We start from the raw sequence: 20,723 nt of genomic DNA, 5'->3' as shown, positions 1-20,723 counted from the left end.
CATATTCATAATAATAAAATATTAGGACAATGGAATCTATCACATACATCATATTCATATTGAAAATGCGGTAATAACTTTCAGAACTTCAATGGGTGAAATATAATTGGATCAAATCTAAGGGGATGTCAATATAATTTATCCAATTTATTTTTTATGAAATTTATATTAAAATAATTACCATTTAAAAATAAGAAACATCCTATTAAAATTTCACTTTAAACCTCGTTGATAGTTTCTCACAGTGATGTAAGAGTGTTTTGGAAAGATGGTTAATTTTTTTTTTTTTTTTGACTTTTTTGTGGGAGAGGAAAGTGAATTAAAAACTGAGAAGTGACTTTTAACTCACTTCTCAAAATAGGTTGTACTGATTTTAATTATTCATACGTGCACGAATCTATTGGAATATAGACAAGTAAAACTAAGGTCGAACAAATTCTAAGACAGTGGAATAATCAATTAATTTTAAAATAAATTATCTAATCCAGTTGAATAAATTCTTGAATTTTAATAAAATAAAAAATAATAAAATTGTAAATATTGAAAATGATTTAATCAAATAAATAAAATAATAAGACAATGCAATCTATCACATACGACATATTCATAATAATAAAATGCTAAGACAGCGGAATCTATCACATAGTTATATTCATCATATTCATATTGAAAATATGGTAATAACTTTCAGTACTTCAAGGGTGAAATATAATTAGACCAAATTTTAGGATATATCAGTATAATTTATCCAATTTATTTTAAATAAAATTTATATTAGAAAAATATTTGAGAACTCGAAATTCTTGAGGTCCAAATAACCCGAATTCAAAACGATGTGGTTTTGATTTTTTTTTTTTTTTTTTTCTTTCTTTTTTTCTCTCTTTTATCTGTCAAGCAGAGGTAGATTCCGAGCCCGAATTCAATACGACGTGGTTTTGATTTATTTTTTTTTTATTTCTTTTTTCTCTCTTTTATCTGTCAAACCGAGGAAGAGAGTAAGAGAGCGAAGAAAGGGAGAGAGAAGAAAGGGGAGCCGATCTTCTCACGCCGTCGCCGTAGCCGTCGCCGTAGCCGTCGCCGTCGCCGTCGCCGTCGCCGGCGCCGCCTCCTCCTCCTCCTCCTCCTCTTCCGTCACTGCTGCGACCACCACTGACGCCGCTACACCACCTCCGTCGCCGCCCTCTCTCTTCTCCTCTTCTCTTTTTCTATATGCATATGTGTGTGTGTGTTTCAGGTTGATTTTCCAGATCTGTATATATGTGTGTGTGTTTCATGGATTTGTGGGTTTGATTTGTTTCATGGATTTGGCTTTGATTTTCATTCCAGATTTGGCTTCTCCCCTATCTCTTTCCTCTCCTCTCTTCTTCTTTCTCCTTTCTTCTTCCTTCTTCCTTCTTCTTTTGCGAGTCATGGAAAGGAAGAAGAAAAGAAAAAAAAAAAGAAAAAGAAAAAAGAAGCCAAGACGACATGACCTAGCGGGACTGGCCATGTATATACAATTTGCGCTTATAGAATTATATTAATCATTGTTTGAGATTGACTTTTTTAGTAACTTTTTTTTTTTTAGAAACTGAAAAATTATTGCCATATTTGAAAAGTTGCTAAAGAAAAATTGTTGCTATATTTGAAAAGTTGCTAAAAAAAAAATTATTCGTGAAAAATTTGACTTGGAGCCAAACACCCACTCAATCTCTATATATATTTGCTTGGAGCCAAGTCTCTCCCAATACTAAAGTGCAAGTTATTCCACTGCACTGCCCAACTTGTTTCAAAGGCTATGGAGAAGGTTTTTTTAAAGACGCTTTTCTTTGCCATCCTCCTTGTGTCTGTGTCTGGTTAGTCTCTCTCTCTGTCTCTCTCATAAATTTGTGGAATATGAATTACTCCATAATGAATGTGGTCTATAAATTTAATTTGTTGAATAATTTTTCTCAGTACATAGTGGTGCTGAAACACCTAATTAGTCACTAATCACTAGTCCAGCTGCTCTGTGTTCTAAGAAAACTGAGAAGCAAGCAAGCAAGCGATTAAACACCCCCATATACCTATCTTGATCCCCTGCAAGTATCAATTAGCAGTATAGCACTTTAAATGATCTCTCATTCACTTTTACATATCAGAATTACAGTGTATTCTTGTCAATGACTTCTTCTATCAGCTCTGCTCTTGCATGTCATCTCATTAATTTTATTTATTTTTCTTTTAAAGACTCTTTTAACAGTCAGTCGTCTAGCTGGAATGTTAGAATTTATCTATAAATACATACATACATACAGACCATCTCTTCTAGTAAAAAACCACCCGTATTCATTGTGGGTACACTAATTCTTTTTTTACTTTTGCTTTCTTCTTCTTCTCGTTCTCTTCCGTTCATGACTCAAGCATCCGCATTGTTTGTGTTCGGAGATTCAATTGTTGACGCAGGAAACAACAAGATTGAAAGTTGTATCACGGAACATTTTTACCCTTATGGTGTCGACTACAACAATCAATACGCCGGCCGCTTTACAAATGGATTAACTGCCGATTTCATGGGTACCTTACTTACTTACTTACCTAACATTATTTTCAAGTTTCCTTGAGTTTTGTTTTTGCTGTGAAGGTTATTGTGTATTGGTGTTTTAGGTGTTATTTTTCATGAGTGTTTGTTTCTGTTGTAACCTTGCCAAATATTGGTGTCTTTCTGTTGAGATTTTTTTTTTGGGTGGTTCTTTCTCTCCCTTTTCATTATCTGGCTATACTCTTTTTAAATTGGACCTAATGCCAGTAAAGATTTCATTTTCCATATAAAAAAAAATTGAAAAAAAAGAGGAAAAGCTTACGCTGACCAAATCGATTGTAAAACCTGTAAGAATATATGGAAACCATTACCTATAGTTGTAATGTTTTGTTATATGTATATTTCTCAATTTTCAAAAATCGTAAAATTAAAAGTTTTAAATTAATTTTTTGGAGATATCTTAAATTTTCCTTTTAAATTTTTTTTAGAGAGAATAGATTTAGGAAAATCAAGAAAGGAATTTTTTGTTTTTTATTTTAAAAATCAAAACTAATGAGATAATTAATATTTTTTTTATAATTATTGGTTTGATGGGTTAGTCAGTAGCCTTTTTAAAAAAAAAATAATTTTCAATTGAAAAATTTAGATATTTAGTTAAAAATATTGGAGTTCCCAAATGATCACTTTTGGTTAATATATAGTGTAGATATTCACTTTTTGTTTTACCAATAATAATTTCATTTTTTCTATAAAAAAAATAAAAAGATTACCCAATCAGTTGTAAAATCTGTTGGAATATGTCAATAGTTGTAAATGAAATATACAGGGTTAAAATTAACATAAAAAATAGTAGGAAATATTTTTAAAAACTAAGATTACATATCGAATTAAATTTATTATGGAAGGCAAAACTAGTCAACACCTTCCAAGGCACTTTATATGGCATAAAATCAATCAGTGGAACCTTTTACTATTTTATTTTATTTTAAAGTAGTAAAAATCAATATTTACTATATGGAAAAATTAGTGAAACATTACTCTCTAATTTCTGGTAGTAAGAGGGATCCAATATGATTTTTCTTATTAGTTAAGCTTCCTCAATAATATTATTAGAGAAATTTCAGTTTGTCATTCAGAAATTTCACAAATTTGTGATTTGTAAGATCACTTATATAAGTTCATGAAAATTTACGTAATTTTTTGTAAAGTTACATACGGTGTTATGGTGTATATTACATACCAGACTTCTTTTATCAACTCTGCTCTTGTATGTCTATCTCATTAATTTTTTTTGTTTTTTTGTTTTAAAATCTCTTTTAATAGTCAGTCGTCGAGCGGGTATAGAATGTTAGAATTTATCTATAAATACATACATACAGACCATCTCTTCTGGCAAAAAACCACCCATATTCATCACGGGTACACTAATTCTTGTTTTACTTTTGCTTTCTTCTTCCTCTTCTTCTCTTCCGTTCATGACTCAAGCATCCGCGTCGTTTCCTGCGTTGTTTGTGTTCGGAGATTCAACTGTTGACGCAGGAAACAACAACAAGATTGAAAGGGGTATCACGGCAAACTTTTACCCTTATGGTGTCGACTACAACAATCAATCCACCGGCCGCTTTACAAATGGATTAACTGCCGCTGATTTCATGGGTACCTTACTTACTTACTACTACAACAATCAATCCATCGGTCGCTCTGCCGCTGATTTCATGGGTACCTTACTTACTTACCTACCTAACATTATTTTCAAGTTTCCTTGAGTTTTGTTTTTGCTGTGAAGGTTATTGTGTATTGGTGTTTTAGGTGTGATTTTTCATAAGCGTTTGTTTCTGTTGGAACCTTGCCAAATATTGGTGTCTTTCTGTTGAGGTTTTTTTTTTTTTTGGGTGGTTCTTTCTCTCCCTCTTCATTATCTGGCTATATTTTTACAATTCCAGTTAATAAAATTTCCTTTTGCCAAACCCAAAAAAGCAAAAGGTAACTTTAGTACTAGTACTGTATCCTCTGATTATAGTTTTTTCTTGATTATCCCTACATTTGTTGATCTTATTATTATGGTTTCTTTGCAGCTTTCTCTCTTGTAGATGTGCCACCGCGTCCTGCTTACCACAACTTGACAGAGAGTGACAGAAAAAGAACTACCATCGCCATGGCTGGGATCAATTATGGGTCTTCTGGATGTGGTATCTTTAACACCACCAGACCCCACAAGGTGAATGAAAAAAAATATATGTATTTTTTTTTCTTTTCTTTCCACTCCTTTTTAATCCGTGACGTATTTTGGTTCATTTTCTTTTCTTTTCTCAGAGAGAATGCTTCAATTTAGAACAACAGATCGACTTCTTTAAGGAGACTGTACAAGAAGACTTGCCATATTTGATTCCAGACCCTGATGCTCGCAAACAGTATCTTGCCAAATCTATCTTTTTCATTTCCATGGGAGCCAATGACTACTTTTTCACTTATCCTAAATCAAACACAAAGGTCCTCAATCTTTCCTCCTTTCTTCTTCTTCTTTTCTTTTTTTCTTCTTCTGTACTATTACTGTAAGGAGTCTTAACGACTAGAATTTCATTTATTTGCAGGACCCTAATGAGTTTGCAATCTCTCTCATCTTTGAGTTGAAGATCTACTTAGACGTAAGTAATCTTCTATTAGAGCGATCGATCTATCTAAGACTACTGTTTACAATGTGTGTAGGGTGTTTGGAATTATTTTATTTTATTTTTTGAAATATTTTTTGTTGACTTATTTTCATGTGAACTTGTTTTAAAATTTTTCAAAAATATTTAGGCTTCTGATTCTACTCAAATGAGACGAATCCAAAAATTAAAAAGAAAAAAAATTGAAAGCAATTCATAAAAGTTAAAAGCGAGTTTTTAAGCTTATCTTGGCATTTTAATCTTTATTTGGAATTTTTCAAAAATGTTTTACTTTTTAAATTCGTCTACATTGACATAATTTACATTAAAAAAAAAAAAAAAAAGTTGCTAAAAGTAAAAATACTCGAAAAAAGATGTCACCTTTTTATTTATTTGTTCCCAAACAAATTAAATCCCTTCTTCAAAAATTTTTTTTGGCAGATATTATATGAGATCGGAGCCAGACAATTCATCGTGAACAACATAGGTCCTCTTGGGTGTTTGCCATCTCTTAGATACAAGACTATTTCTGGGGAGTGCAATGAAGACATGAACAATCTTATCATGCCATACAACTATGGGCTTCCTAAGTGGCTTAAAACTTGGACTCATTATGATTACAGTGGTATTACCTTTGTCTTGGCAGATAGCTATGGTCTTCTTAATCATATGGTCTACCACCCTCAAGAATTTGGTAATATAATTTATTTATATATTTAATTTGTTACGGTTTTGGAGTCAGAAAAATGAACACAGTTTCTTTATGTTTTTCTTCTGTTGTTGTAGGGTTTAAAGATGTAAAACACCCATGTTGCGGACAGGATGTAAATGGGGAATTAGAGTGCCCCCCCAACGCCACTCCGTGTAGCAACAGAGATGAATATCTCTTCTTTGATGGTGCACATACCGGCCAAGTGGCCAATCTTGAATTCGCTCTATTATGCGCCAATGCAACAATCTGCAGAGTTATTGAATAAACATGTTTATGAAGTGTTTGGATGAAAAAGACGCTCTCTTTTTTGTTGAAGTTATGGGGACAACAATTAATTGAATGGTGAAATGTTTAGTATTTTTCTAGGGTTGTGAACAGTTCTTATCTTTTCTATACCATTTATCTTTTGGGGCAATTACCATTATGTAGTTTTTAGAAAAAATTATTTACAGATGTGTTTGGTTTTCTGCTTCATAGAGTATATATAATTTCCTATGGATGAGTAAGATGGATAATTGGATTTACTAATCAAAAAAATAATGCTATATACAAATAAATTTATTGTTTTTTTAATTTCTAAACACAGAGTTAATGAAACTCACATAAACTCATTGTGTCTAATAATAAGAAAATAATATTAAAAAATCTATTTATATGTAGTATTCTCTACAAGTATTGGGTAGGCCTTGAGGGTTTTTTGGCCACCAACTAACTATTAACCTTATAAGATTTGTGTATTTTTTGTATAAATACATTATTATACGATAATATTTTAATATTAAATTATTTTTATATAAAGGAATTGTGGATGAAAACGAATGGTGATGAATAAAAAAAATTAATGGTGAAGGACGTATCATTCTATTTAAAGTACTGCACCAAATTAGGTAGGACAAGAGGAGCGCAAAATAGGTTTTTCTTTTTTCAAGATAATCTCAATACCAAGTCTTCCATCCATGTGATTCAAAGGGTTTGTTTGTCACAATTTATAGGAGTTGATTATAACTTATTTTAATTTAGAAATTTGTACCCAATTATTTGGTATTGTTTTTTGTTATAACTTTTTAGGCAGAAATAAGTTAAATAAATTGAAAAAGTCTGATTATATAGAACCTAGAAGAGCAGTGTTTTTTATTTCTACTTTCTAATTATCAATTTTTATTTTTTTTTAATTTGCAAAAAAAAACTTTACTGAATTAGAACCAAGGATAAATCTATGCATCTTACGTCAATAAAGATTGACAAAAGCAATGCTAATAGCATCATAGTGGACCTTACTCACCCCAATTAGATTGGCACAGAGTCATGGCTATAAATGCCTAAATGAATTTACTAAATTAAACAATATAATTGTCATGCTCCAATTTTAATTAATCGAAAACATTACCAAAGCCTTAAAATTAGGTCGATTTTTTTTCTTTAAACATCCATTTCTCTTGAGTAATAGAAATACAATGATATATGTTTTCTCTCTCTCAATGAACATTACAATGATAACAATACATGCCAATCTCCTACTGTGAAGCTATAAATGAATAAAATACAAATACATGATCCATCACATCTATAATGAAATTACATATAAAAGACACATGGACTTCTTAACTCTTCAATCAAGGAATCCAAACTTTCTTCCTGTAAAAAGGTAAAACAACAAGAGGTGAGCACTAATGCCTAGTAGGAATCTCATAGTTATAAATCAATAACTAACATACAGATAGAAATGATCATGCATGCAGGGTGATACCATATCGTAGGATGACATTTTATAATTTCAAAACACCATAGATCTTTGTGAAACAAACACATTTAAGAAACATTATTTAAAAAGATTATTAACCAATTCCCAAAATATTTCCTATTTCATTTCTATTTTTCCCTTATACCATTTCCAATAACTATAACTCCATAATGTCAAGATCCAATTCCCTTTATGTTCAAAAAGGAGACAATCCTCATACACTCAACTCCAACTTGCCCAACAATTACCTTATATCAACGTTTGCATTACCAAATAGAATACAAGCATAACACAAGAATAACAATCATTTTTTTAATTCAATTTCTCTATTATTTACAAAACAAAATTCATAATCTTCCATTATAATTACAAGCAATCCATTGAGTGTATTAACACCAATCCCTAATTCAATTACCATTTCATTTTCCATTATTTCAATTAATTTCATATCAAACACTGGATCCAATAACAAGTCATCTCCATGAGTCACACGCTTTACCGGTTACAAGCCGGAAGGAATGCGGAACCTCCCGCTTTACCGATCACAAGCCGGAAGGAATGCAGAACCTCCCGCTTTACCGATCACAAGCCGGAAGGAATGCGGAACCTCCCGCTTTACCGGTCACAAGCTGGAAGGAAGGCAGAACCTCAACATATCACACGCTTTATCGGGCGTTACTCCGAAAGGAAGTCGGAACCTATCTCAAGCGCCACGTTTTGCCGGCTCAAAATACGGCGGGAAACAGACCCCAAGATAACATCACAATCCATCATTACAATTAGTAGACAATGCCAACACATCTTCCATTATTTCCGTAACACATTAATTCAATATGCATCCACCATATATTAAAATTTCATTCACATAACAAGTACAAATATGTTCCACGACCTTTTTCATTATCCATTAAATCATTCATTGTTTTCTCACACAAAAATATAACAACACGTCCATAGAGGCAAAGATTCATCTTTAAAGTGTTCACAATTCTTGGGTTCAAACTATTTCTTTACTTTTCCATATTATTATCAAGTCTTCAAATTTAATTTTTAAAACACATTGGTTATCAATTACTACCTACGGTTATAAATTATCTCAAACATTTAATTTCTTTGATACAACTCCTTCATATAACATCGTCATTTCACAATCTCCCATTTATCATTATTCACACTCATCTTAAACTCAACATAGACTTAATTTCATAAATTTAATGTTGATTGAAGTATTCTCATTTTCAAAAATAAAAGTTCATAACTAGAGTTAAGTATAAAGTTGGACTTTTAGTTTTGAAATATAAAATCACTTTCTAATTACACAATAAAATTCTTAAATTTTCACTTCATCATCTTATCACAAATTCCGTATCATCTTTCAACTCCCCCCGCGGGTGCCAACACAACACCACCCAACACAACTCATCTCAAACTCAACATGACCTAACACAACACAACACAACTCAAACTCAACACGCCCGACACAACTCAACTCAACTCAACACAATTCAACATGATTCAAACATAATTCATCATAGTCCAACACAATTCGATTCAACATAATCAACACTATTTAACATAATTCAAGGTGAACTCTTAAACCTTTATTTCATCATTTCACCCGAAGGCTCATCTCATCCATATCATTAATAAATCATTTCCCCAATCTTCATTTCACATTATAGCATAATTTACTGTTAAAATTCACCTACTCTCCACCTACTTCACCCACTTAAACCCACTCCAATAAACCTAACCCACTACACCACTACCACCTCACCTACTCCACTAAACCTTCACCCACTTAAACCTACTCCACTAAACCTAACCCACTACACCACTACCACCTCACCTACTCCACTAAACCTAACCCACTACACCACTACCACCTCCACTTCACCTACTCCTCACCTACTACACACTCACCCTCTCCTATATATAGGAATCATTGTAACCATAACATCTATATCAATCAATAATACAATTCTCTATTTCTCTTTATACATTAAATTTTCTACATGGTATCAGAGCAAGGTTAAGCACTTAGTATTTTTCGCTTCACCGGCGGGCGGCAACCTCGCCCTGGCCGCCCGCCGGACCTCAACCTAATCTGCTAGAATTTTCTACACATACCTTGAAATTTCTTCGAGTCCACCACCACTGCCTCTCCTCTCACTGTTGTCCTCCCATACACCACCGTCTCGATCGTCTTCATCTACAATGTTGCAGTGAAGGATCTCAAGCGTGGTTTTGTTGCATCCAACTCAAAGGATGATCCAGCCAAGGAAGCTGCAAATTTCACCTCCCAGGTTATTATTATGAATCACCCGGGTTAGATTGGTAATGGGTATGCTCCAGTTCTTGACTGCCACACCTCCCACATTGCTGTCAAGTTTGCTGAGATTGATCGTCGATCTGGCAAGGAGATTGAGAAGGAGCCCAAGTTCTTCCGTGAACATGCTCTCCTTCCTTTTACTCTTGGAGTGAGGCAGATGATTTGCTGCTGTAACAAGATGGATGCTACCACTCCTAAGTACTCAAAAGCAAGGTATGATGAAATTGTGCAGGAAGTCTCTTCCTATCTGAAGAAGGTTGGTTACAACCCTGACAAAATTCCTTTTGTCCCCATCTCTGGTTTTGAGGGTGACAACATGATTGAGAGGTCCACGAACCTCGATATGATTACACAGCCCAAGAGGCCATCAGACAAGCCTCCTCTTCTCCACATTCTTGATAACACCAACAGCAACAGTTTGACGCATTTATTAGAGAAAAGGTCCAAAGGCAGCTCCTGTCAAAGCTGATGCTCAGCAGGCTGTACCACCTATTGAAGTGCCAGCACTATCCTTGCACATGGGGGGCACCCACTCATTTCTTTATTGTTTTCTTTTACTCACCCATGTGACCCACGATGCAACCTATACTTTTTCTTTTCTTTATACTCTTGTTCCCCACTTTCTTTATTATATATATATATATATATATATCTCTTTTTATTATATTATATTAAAAAAAAAAAAAAAAAATCTTCATCTCTCCTCCGTTTGATTTCCAACTCCATTATTTTTATTTTTATTTATTTTCTCCAAACCACTTTCCTTATTTCCTCCATCTTTCATTTTTTGATTTCAAATATATTTTTATTATTTTTTCTTTATTTTTCTTTCACATTCTTTTTAATCTTTTTCCAATTCCCTTCATACCATATAGCTTTGCACACCAAATCATATTTTATTCATCTCAGGGATCAACCCCGATCACAATTTTACACACACAAAAAAAAAAAAAAAAAAAAAACAACCAACAAACAAACAAACCACCACAACACACCCGCACCCACAGTGGGATTTTTCTTCTCTACTCTGCTGCAGGTCTCTTCTTCTTGCTTTTCTCTTGGGTGTCCCTTACCGGCGCTGCCTCCATACTACCCACTCCACCGAGCACGTTCACTCCACCCTGCTCCTCCACTACAGCATATGGTGGACCTCCAAATCGGAACATCACGGTAGCCTTCCGCTTCAGCTCCTTGTTTTCCGCCTTCAGCACACTTATCTCTGCTCGCGCATCCTTATACATGCGCTGGAGCAGAGCCAATTGGCCGTTTAAATGCTGCACCTCATTTGTCCTACTCTGCAGCCGGTGCGACAAGTTTGTGACTGCCGTCATCGTCTCCACACACGACTTCAAAGTATACTGATTGGCTTCAATGTCAGTTTGCACTGCCATTTTTTGCTCCACAGACCGCATAGGAAAGTTCAACGGAGCAAACCCTGGGGCGCTTGGTTGAGGTTCACTGGCCCCCGCACCAGTTATCTCTCTTGTTGACTCGTTAAGGTCTGGAAAGAGAGTGAGCAGACCACGGGAAGACGAAGCCATTTTCTGGACAACAGAGTGTTACAGAGTGTCTCTCTCAGAAATCTCTCTCAGAAAACAGAGTGTTACAGAGTATCTCTCTCAGAAATCTCTCTCAGACAACAGAGTGTTACAGAGTATCTCTCTCAGAAATCTCTCTCAGAAAACGAAGAGTTTTTCAGAGTTTTTCTAGCAGGTTTTTGTCTCTGCTTCCAAGCCTCAGCCTCCGCTTCGGTTTATAAAGACCATGACAAAGAGGCCGACACGCGTTCTGTCGATCACGTGCATCGCCGCGTGTCTGGCGCACCTTTTGATGGCACGCCTTTTTATGGATTGGGCACGCCTTTTGATGGCACGCCTTTTGAAAACATGGGCACGCCTTTTGATGGCACGCCTTTTTATGGATTGGGCACGCCTTTTGATGGCACGCTTTTTGAAAGATTGGGCACACCTTTTGAGGGTGCGACTTTATAAGGGTCCGACAAGACTCTGTAAACTGTCCCGACATTGATTCCGGTTAGCTCCTTTATGGGTCCGACAAGACTCTGTAAACTGTCCCGACATTGATTCCGGTTAGTTTCTATAAGGGTCCAGCAAGACTCCGTAAACTGTCACAACAACTGTCACAACATTGTCTGCTACAACGGTCCGACATGACCCCATAAACTGTCTTCTACATCGGTCTGACACCGCCATCCAGTGTCCTCTACACCGTTATGACACCCCCATACAGTGTCCTCTACAACGTTATGACACCACCATACAGTGTCTTCACCAATGGTCTGACACGACCATACAGTGTCTCTTATCCTCTTTTATTTTTATGTATTTTCTTGTTTTGTTACTCTCTCCAAACTCAAGTTGGTTAGTTCCTATCCCCCTTGAGTTTGCGGGGGGCTGTTAAAATTCACCTACTCTCCACCTACTTCACCCACTTAAACCCACTCCACTAAACCTAACCCACTACACCACTACCACCTCACCTACTCCACTAAACCTTCACCCACTTAAACCTACTCCACTAAACCTAACCCACTACACCACTACCACCTCACCTACTCCACTAAACCTAACCCACTACACCACTACCACCTCCACTTCACCTACTCCTCACCTACTACACACTCACCCTCTCCTATATATAGGAATCATTGTAACCATAACATCTACTTCACCCACTTAAACCCACTCCACTAAACCTAACCCACTACACCACTACCACCTCACCTACTCCACTAAACCTTCACCCACTTAAACCTACTCCACTAAACCTAACCCACTACACCACTACCACCTCACCTACTCCACTAAACCTAACCCACTACACCACTACCACCTCCACTTCACCTACTCCTCACCTACTACACACTCACCCTCTCCTATATATAGGAATCATTGTAACCATAACATCTATATCAATCAATAATACAATTCTCTATTTCTCTTTATACATTAAATTTTCTACATTTACAATATCCATAACAAAGGTTCAATCGCTAATTTTTAACATAATTTTCAAACACATCCAAAATCCAATTAAACTTGTATATATACAATTCAACCATTTAATTTCATGATTCTACTTTCAATTTGGGCAAAATCATTAATTATCATCATGAATCAACCTAAGGTTTTCAAGAAAAATCAAGACTTTCAAGAAAAATTAAAACTTCTCTCACCACTATTTTTAATTCTAATTTTTCCCTTGATTACACACCTAAGGTTCATAATCTACCATATTAACCCAACAATTGAACCCCCAACATTTCAAACCCTAAACCCCCAAATTCCATGATATAACACTATATGCTCAAAAATGGAGAGTTTGTATTTATATAATCAAAATACCACAAATCTATCCATTAATGCAAGTATTGAAGAAGAATTAGAACCCCTACCTCAAGAATCAAGCAAAAAGCAAAGCTTTGATGAGATTCCTCACAAATCTGAATTCCAATTTGTAGAAAATGTTGAGCTTCAAGCCTTCTTCACTTTTTGGCAAGAGATCTTGGCCAAATCTTAGAGGACTGGAAGGTATTTGGAGTCAAAATCCTAGGGTTTTCAGACCTAGGGTGAGAGGAATGAAGAAGGAAAAGAAAAATGCAAAGAATGAGCTAAAAAAACACATTTTAAGCTGCTGTATTCACACAGTCCGTTCGAGTGCCGCTTTTCCCGCTGGAGCGGAAGTGCTTCCAGCACAGATTCCAAAACTTCAAACGGGCATAACTCTCTCATCCGGACTCCGTTCTAGGTCGTTCTTGTGTCCAAATCGAAGCCCTGGAAATAAGTTTTCCAATGGTTCAAGCCTCACATCCAAATTCAAAGTGTGGAAAAAAAAAAGGCAAAAGAGTGGCGACTTTCGTAGGAAAAGTTATCCGAATTAAATTATCGGTTCTCTTACTTTACCATCATGCTACCACTTCGATCAATACCCCAAAATAAAATAAGGAGGTTCCAAATACACTACTAAAAATGTCAAGGGCAATCTCACTTTCCACGCTCGAGCACTGCTTTCCACGCTCGAGCGTGTGAACCAACAAAGCTGTCCGCTCAAGCGACCACCCCTACGCTCGAGCGGAAATTCACAACTCTCAGAATTTCGGACCGTCTACAAAAATATTGAGAACCTCTCAAGTCCGTTCGAGCGTCAACTCCCCCGCTCGAGCGGAGGGAAAAATTTCGGATCGCTACAATAGTTACCATATGATTTCTTCAAAGTGAAAGTTGGGACATAAAACAAAGTGAAAAGTAGTGTTGGTAATGCACTAGTGGAACCTTTAATGAGCAAAATCTAAAGAGTTCACTAAGTAAATTATTAGGCAAGGTAAAGCAAATGGTTGCCATAATTCAGTCATTTTATTACCAATATCCAGTGGTTCCCACAATTAACAAATCATGGATGCTTGACTTTGTATTTGAGCATTAGCATAATCATAGCTTGCAGTGCATGCACTTGTCTGATGAACACTTTGATAAACATGCAACTTATCGCAAACATACTAAAGTTGACTACTATGAATCCAATAACATGGAATGTTGCACCATTGAGATAATCAACATTGACAATGTCATTCGGTGGGAGTGTTCTGACCTTAAACTTGGAGCACTTATGCATGGTGTGAAGAACCATCCCTGTTTGCAACCGTAGCCAGAGTAGATCAACTGTGCAAAATGGAAGAATCACTTTAAAACTTGCATGTTTATGCCCAGTATGTGATATGCATTAAGCATATCAACAAAATTTAATTACTAAAAAAATTCAAGAATCAATATCCATGTTGTAATTCGCACGTCTAAACAACATAGAGCAGTTGAATTTCAATCAATCCAGAAAAAATGCAGAGAATCGAAATTTCCAAATATCATAGACAGTACAAAGCAAAGCAATTGCATCAGTACAAATATACATGAATCAAAGGAAAATTTGCAATTGTTTTTGGTTATTGAAATCCTAACCAAGAATAACAGTGTGAGCCAACCCAAGGACATAAGTATAATTGGTACCCTTTGTGCTTCATTGATTAAAGTCATTTCCATTAATCCTCTGAGATGTTCCCTAACAATCTATAAATCAGGGCATTTTGGAGCATCCAATTCCACCTTGGTAATAATGTTTTTGTCGTGTGACTGTCTCATGGATATATAACAGTCTAGCTTTCTCACAGAAAAATAGTTTACCAAGGTGGAATTGAATTTGGGGCTCTGCCCCCCTCTGGAACCACCATTGAGCATGGGGCTCAACACGGTACAAACAGATGATGGAAAGTTCAAAGCTCTCCCCTATGGCTCACCAAACCCTCCTAGTCACAAGAAGCTTAAAAAGTGAAACATATGGCTAGGTCAAAAGCAAAGGCCGAGTAGAGAGCTTTGATTCATAAACCGCATGAGATGATATAGGTCAAGTTGTGATGTATATTGCTGCAAACTGGCCCCGTTTGTTTTCAGAGGTAAAATGGAGGGGATTGATAGTGAGGAGATTAAGTAAAATTGTGTTTGTTTTGATGATAATTGTTAGTGTAGGAATTGTTAAATTATATTTATATAAAATAATAAAACAAATAAAAAAATATAAAAAATTAAACATTAATATTTAAAAAAAATTCCCAATATATAAAAAATAAAAAAATTTCTAATCCCCTCACTATTTTTCTAATACCATCTCCACCTCCTCCATCTCAATCCCCCTTCCAACCTCCATCTATATCACCTCCTCCATCCTAATCCCCTCCCTAACTCTACAAACAAACACAACACTAAATAACCCCACCTCCATCCTAATCCCCTCCTATCTATTTAACCCCAAAACAAACGGGGCCTTAGAGTTTTCATGTGGATCTATGAATATCAAAAGGTTTGATGCATGCAATTAATGCTCCAGCATGTCAACAAAGCAACTGAAAGAAGATAACAAAAAGCTGTAAAAGGAATACTGCATTGAGAAAATGTGTTGGAATGTTGACAGGCCACATTTAAGGTTTTTGTCTGTTGTATGTGAGGACCATTAAGTAAAAGGGAAGTCTTTGAATTGGGAAGCCAAATATCAAGAGCAATGAAAAAGCATTGCAGGTCATCATTGTCTGGTATACAGTTTTTACGGGCTGGCAACTCCAGGAAAGAGGAAAAGGTGTGGATTTGTATCTCTTCAACCTTCTCATGTGTATATATGGATATATGAGAAGTGTGAGTGTGAGAGGGAAGATAATCAAAGGTGCTACAAGGACAGCGCGGAGTGCTGTAAAAGGGGGTGCGTGATAAAGAGGTGAGGGGTGAGTTCAAGGTTCTGAAAAGCGGTTGCGGTCGCCGTAATGGTGGCGGTGACGCGGTTGCGGTTGCGGTTGCGGTTGCGGGGTGTAAAGGCCGTAGTGTAACGGTTGCGGTAACCGGAACCGTGAATTTTTTTATTTTTCGCACAATTTGAAAAAAACTTACCGATACGCATATTTTTTTTCCATGATCATATTTATTGGGTTAAAAATAAATATTGATCAATTTTTGTAAATTTTTAAATATAATCCAATATATTTCATATTTTTAAATCACTATAAACTGAGTTTTTTACATTTTATATTAATAATTAATGACTTTATATTTTACAAAAAATTAATCACTACCTATTATATATAAGATAAATAATGACAAAAGTAAGAGAATAAATAAGAGCCAAAATATATATATATATATATATATACATATTTTAACCAAGCCAAATAGATAATGACCACACTTATTGTTATTATTGTTTTCAAACAATATATAGATAGACACACATAAATAAAATGGTTTAGTGATAGCAGCTGAATAGAATAGCATAGGCCTTATAGTTTCAACAAATCAATAATATGTTCTTCATCTTTCCTCTTCTCTCTCTCTCTCTCTCTCTATCTCTTGCTCCTCTATTTTCTCTCTTTATCTTCTCTCTACTCTCTATCCCTCTTACCCCATTTTCAGTTTTTTTTTTTTTGTGTTTTTTTCGAAAGAAACAGTTTAGAACCGTTACGTAACGGTGCGAAACAAGCCGTTATGGCTGTTACGGCACCGTTACGACCGCTACGGCAGCCGCTACAGCCGACACACCTGTGATTCTCAATCACACTACAAAAGCGGCCGTAACGGGTGGCGGTAACCGCCAAAACTGTTACGTAACGGCGTTACGTAACGGTTGCGGCTGCTTTTTAAAACCTTGGGTGAGTTACAAAAATATCAATGAGCATGAAACCTATGAGGACTCAGGGATTCAATTACCCTCGAGCAGGGGTCTTGTGATTGATGTCGGGTTTTGTTTATTTTTATCTCACCGTTGTACTCTATTATTTATAGTGGATTATCCTCTCTCACCCGTGGACGTAGGCCTAAATTGCAAGGAGCAAGCACAAGAAGTTTTAGAGTTTGTCTTCTATTTGTTGCACCCCCCACCAAATCTTTTCCTTCTCTTTCTCTGCCTGTCAGCTCCCTAAATATTACAATCCTCGACATAATTGGATTCTTTTTTCTTAATATTGCCTTCCAACCATCTTTTGCTGATGCGTAATCTCTATCTTTTTCACTTTATTCAATCAATATGGTTTCTATGAAGGAAATGGAGATTAAAATTAAGGAACACTTGGAATGTTCAAGCTTCACAGATTTAGGTGCATTAGCACCTCGTAACCAAAAACAGGAGAAACAGAAATACAGTCAGACCTTATTTGCAAAAGGACCTTGTGCAAGGTAAGGCTTTTCATTGCGTAAATGATGAAAGCCATAAGCAATTTGTGCATCAATTCCTGCATCCATATATATAAGGTAAGCAACTGAAAAAAACATCAAGGATAACAAATTCATCAAAAGCAACTGAATAAGAGGTTGCATCAAAATTTCAAACAAATATTACAATGGCATACTTTCTATTATTCATCAACTTAAGTTGTCCAACTCTTTTTATCGGGGTGTTTTTTTTTTTTTTTTTTTTTTTTTTTTGGGGGGGGGGGGGGATAACAAAAATCTCCTTCTAGCTGAATGGTGGAAGAAGGTTAAGCTAGCAAACCCTTGCGAGTTGGGTAACGTTTTCTGGGTAAATGCAAGGATCTTCTGTTACTACTTAATTTGGGACCATTTCACACCCAAAAAAATAACAATAATAATTTCATCAGATGTGCAATTTAATTTTATAGACAGCTTTTCTACGAAAATGTTAGGTATGAGTTCAAGAAGATGATAAGTGGAAAAACATAAAATCCAAACCCCTTGCAATACATATTGATTTGGCAAGGACAACTCTCACTTTGCTCAACCCCATAAAAATTGAGTCAAAGCTACATTTTGGAAGGAAAGTTCAAACTTTCATGACAAATTAAAATGAAAAGCTCAAAGGCTGCAAGTTTGATGTAACAAATCTATAATTGGGTTAAAAAATAAAAAAAATAAAAACAGCTGAAATATGAATAATTTATCGTTTCTTAAGGCCAAATTGTCATACCTATGCTGAAATAATTATAAAACACGCCTTCATAGCAAGACACTTTCTCAGGCAATTCCCCATCTATTTTCAATTCCTGTGCAATCCATCAAGATTCAAAACCAATAAAAGAAAAAAAAAAAATAAAAACAAGATAAATTTGCTGAATCACATAATATTTAGATTAAGAATGATTTCAACTAAAGATAAAAAGGCATTTAAATATTCAATCCAATATTTCTGTGCTCCACATGTATTCTTTATTTCAACTTTTTCCAAACTGCCTGTTGATGCTGTCATCATACTAGCAGATGGGGTACGCAAGCACTATGCCGCATGCACAGGAAATGAAATTGAACACACAACATATTGGAAGGAATCACTATTGAGGGAATCATGATTTTCTGGTCATTCTATTGGGTGAATTATAATGGATAATCAAAGTTCAATGTATTAGGCAAAAAATTCCCTACTGTGAGTAAATTACCATAATAACTTCAAAGACCTAAACTGTTCAAGGAATAATTTAAAAACAAAAACTGAATCAAAAGAAAAAGCTTAGGGGAAACAATGATGCAAAGAAAAGAGCAAGTGGATCAGACTCTTCCTCCTTGTACTGCTGCTGCATCAAAAAGAATGAAAGAGATTGGAAGAAAATAAAAAAGAAAGCCCTACACAAAGAAATGAATCATACTAGAAAGTTTGGGATCAAGATGAAACAGAGAACCTAGAAGTTCAACACGGATTTCCTGTTTCTTCTTCCAACCAAAAGATGAGGCATTTTCCCTTATCAAACAAACCTTTAAGTTTTGAAAAGTGTACTTTATATGATTTCCATTTTCAAAAAGCACACTTTTAGAGTGCACAACATCTTTCCTTTCAAATGGATTATAACAATACTAAGAAGTCAATTCAACAAAGAGTAAGATGACTGAACCTCATTTTGCCATTTGATTTCCATGCATTATTTTCTATAATTATTAAGTGTAATGATAACAATTATTGCCATTATTATCTGGATAAATAAGCAAGTTAATGTGCATATATCTCCATATATCTTCCAGATTTATTTGTTGTTCAAAAAGACTTGACAATGTGGCAAAGTTTTAATTGTTAAAGCTACATTGCTGGTAGCCTAAGAATCACGGACACTGACACATGACATGATACGAACACGCCAACATGTAAATTTTTAAAAAATGTAGGACATGACACGCAAGGGACACGTGCAAAATATATAATTTTATATATTTATTATATGGCATATGCAAGGATAAATAATTATTATATGTTATATATTTGGAGAGACAAATAGAGAAACCAAACAAAAAGAAAAGCAAACAACCAAATAAAGAAGAAAAAACCAAACAAGGGCAGAATACCAAATGCCAACGGAAAGACTTCAACTCAAGACCTCTGTCAACCTGAGTTCTGAGACCATGTTAAGTCACCAATTATCCCAAAAGCTTGAGTGTTAGGAAATAAGCCCAACAATGTATATCAAACTATCAAATAGGAAAGTGTTCGACGAGTGTCACACGGTGTCAGACACAACACGTTACCTTCTTAGAGGTGTCCGTGATTCTCAACTACTAGCTTAAAGAATCTAGCATCTACAAACATTTTGTAATTGTGGAGGAAGAATTACCAAGTGATGCAAACTAATTTAGGCTATAAACAAGGACTATGTATAGACAAAGTTTTTAAAGGTGAATGCGTACCTCGAGGCGTTTTACCCCTTATGAGGCGAGGCGTAAGTCTCAGGGCGTTGAGGCGTAAGTATTTCAAATTTCAAATTTTAATCTTTAGTGAAAAAATTAAATATTTTTAAATAGTAAAAAAGTGAAAACAAAATTAAATATAAAGGTGTAAATGCTTTTCGCTTTAATCCGTTGAACATTTTACTGCATAGAAAGAAGTTTTCCTTCACTGAAAGTGAAATTGATATTCTTAACTTCAGTGATTGACCTTCTCACTTGACCATTAACTGTGTTTTTTCTTGATTGATCATTTACTTAATTTTTCCAATAGAATATAGTTGCAAAAATGGATTCTTTTTATTTTTTTATGTTTAAACAATCTAATAGACTAAGTTTAACAAAAGCCTAAGACAACCTCTGCATGTGCATACTCCTCACATGCTTATGCGCAAAAAGCATACAAAGCGCACCTAAGGCGCATTTCTCAAACTATGATACACAAGCCTTTGGGGAGTAATGCCTAAAAATCAAAATCTTGATGCGTTTTACCTTAGTCTCAAGGCAAGGCGAGCCTTAGGAAAGCCTTTTAAAACTGTGTGTATAGAAGGCAGGAAATAAGGGTAGTCGGTTAGTCTATTC

At 35.2% G+C, this 20,723-nt stretch overlaps 1 protein-coding gene and 2 long non-coding RNA genes across 4 annotated transcripts; 1 reads left to right on the top strand and 2 right to left on the bottom strand.

Annotated features, from left to right (window-relative positions):
- Window positions 1–331: 331 nt before the first annotated feature.
- Window positions 332–6,275, top strand: LOC145803393 (GDSL esterase/lipase At2g03980-like). 2 transcript variants are annotated; one of them, XM_082896644.1, is made up of 7 exons: window positions 332–2,535; window positions 3,986–4,219; window positions 4,576–4,718; window positions 4,814–4,990; window positions 5,092–5,145; window positions 5,590–5,842; window positions 5,935–6,275. In XM_082896644.1, exons 1-7 carry the CDS (start codon window positions 2,373–2,375, stop codon window positions 6,123–6,125), a joined length of 1,215 nt encoding a protein of 404 aa, XP_082752770.1. In that variant the 5' UTR covers window positions 332–2,372; the 3' UTR covers window positions 6,126–6,275. The 2 variants fall into 2 exon arrangements, with proteins under 2 accessions (XP_082752770.1, XP_082752771.1); XM_082896645.1 differs by lacking the exon at window positions 5,092–5,145 and having other exon boundaries at window positions 717–2,535.
- A 5,819-nt stretch (window positions 6,276–12,094) lies between these two features.
- Window positions 12,095–12,611, bottom strand: LOC145803392 (uncharacterized). The gene is made up of 2 exons (XR_014345497.1): window positions 12,448–12,611; window positions 12,095–12,375 (listed from the first exon to the last, which is right to left on the bottom strand). It is a non-coding gene; the product is annotated as an uncharacterized LOC145803392 (long non-coding RNA).
- A 1,676-nt stretch (window positions 12,612–14,287) lies between these two features.
- On the bottom strand, window positions 14,288–20,649 carry LOC145803391 (uncharacterized). The gene is made up of 3 exons (XR_014345496.1): window positions 18,406–20,649; window positions 17,631–17,713; window positions 14,288–14,612 (listed from the first exon to the last, which is right to left on the bottom strand). It is a non-coding gene; the product is annotated as an uncharacterized LOC145803391 (long non-coding RNA).
- Between the last annotated feature and the right edge of the window lie 74 nt (window positions 20,650–20,723).

The sequence above is a fragment of the Camellia sinensis genome, chromosome 12 (genome assembly GCF_055761805.1).
Source record: "Camellia sinensis isolate YWXY chromosome 12, ASM5576180v1, whole genome shotgun sequence".
NCBI classification, from domain to species: Eukaryota; Viridiplantae; Streptophyta; class Magnoliopsida; order Ericales; family Theaceae; genus Camellia; species Camellia sinensis.
Note: the sequence above shows the minus strand (reverse complement) of the source record. Positions and strands in the feature narration are given on the sequence as shown.

What these genes read in the sequence shown, in the direction of transcription:
- LOC145803393 (XM_082896644.1), top strand. Translation starts at nt 2,373, where the DNA reads ATGACTCAAGCATCCGCATTGTTTGTGTTCGGAGATTCAATTGTTGAC. An exon ending in CTCTGCCGCTGATTTCATGG is followed by an intron (nt 4,220 to 4,575) that starts GTACCTTACTTA and finishes GTTTCTTTGCAG; the next exon opens with CTTTCTCTCTTGTAGATGTG. An exon ending in AGTTGAAGATCTACTTAGAC is followed by an intron (nt 5,146 to 5,589) that starts GTAAGTAATCTT and finishes TTTTTTTGGCAG; the next exon opens with ATATTATATGAGATCGGAGC.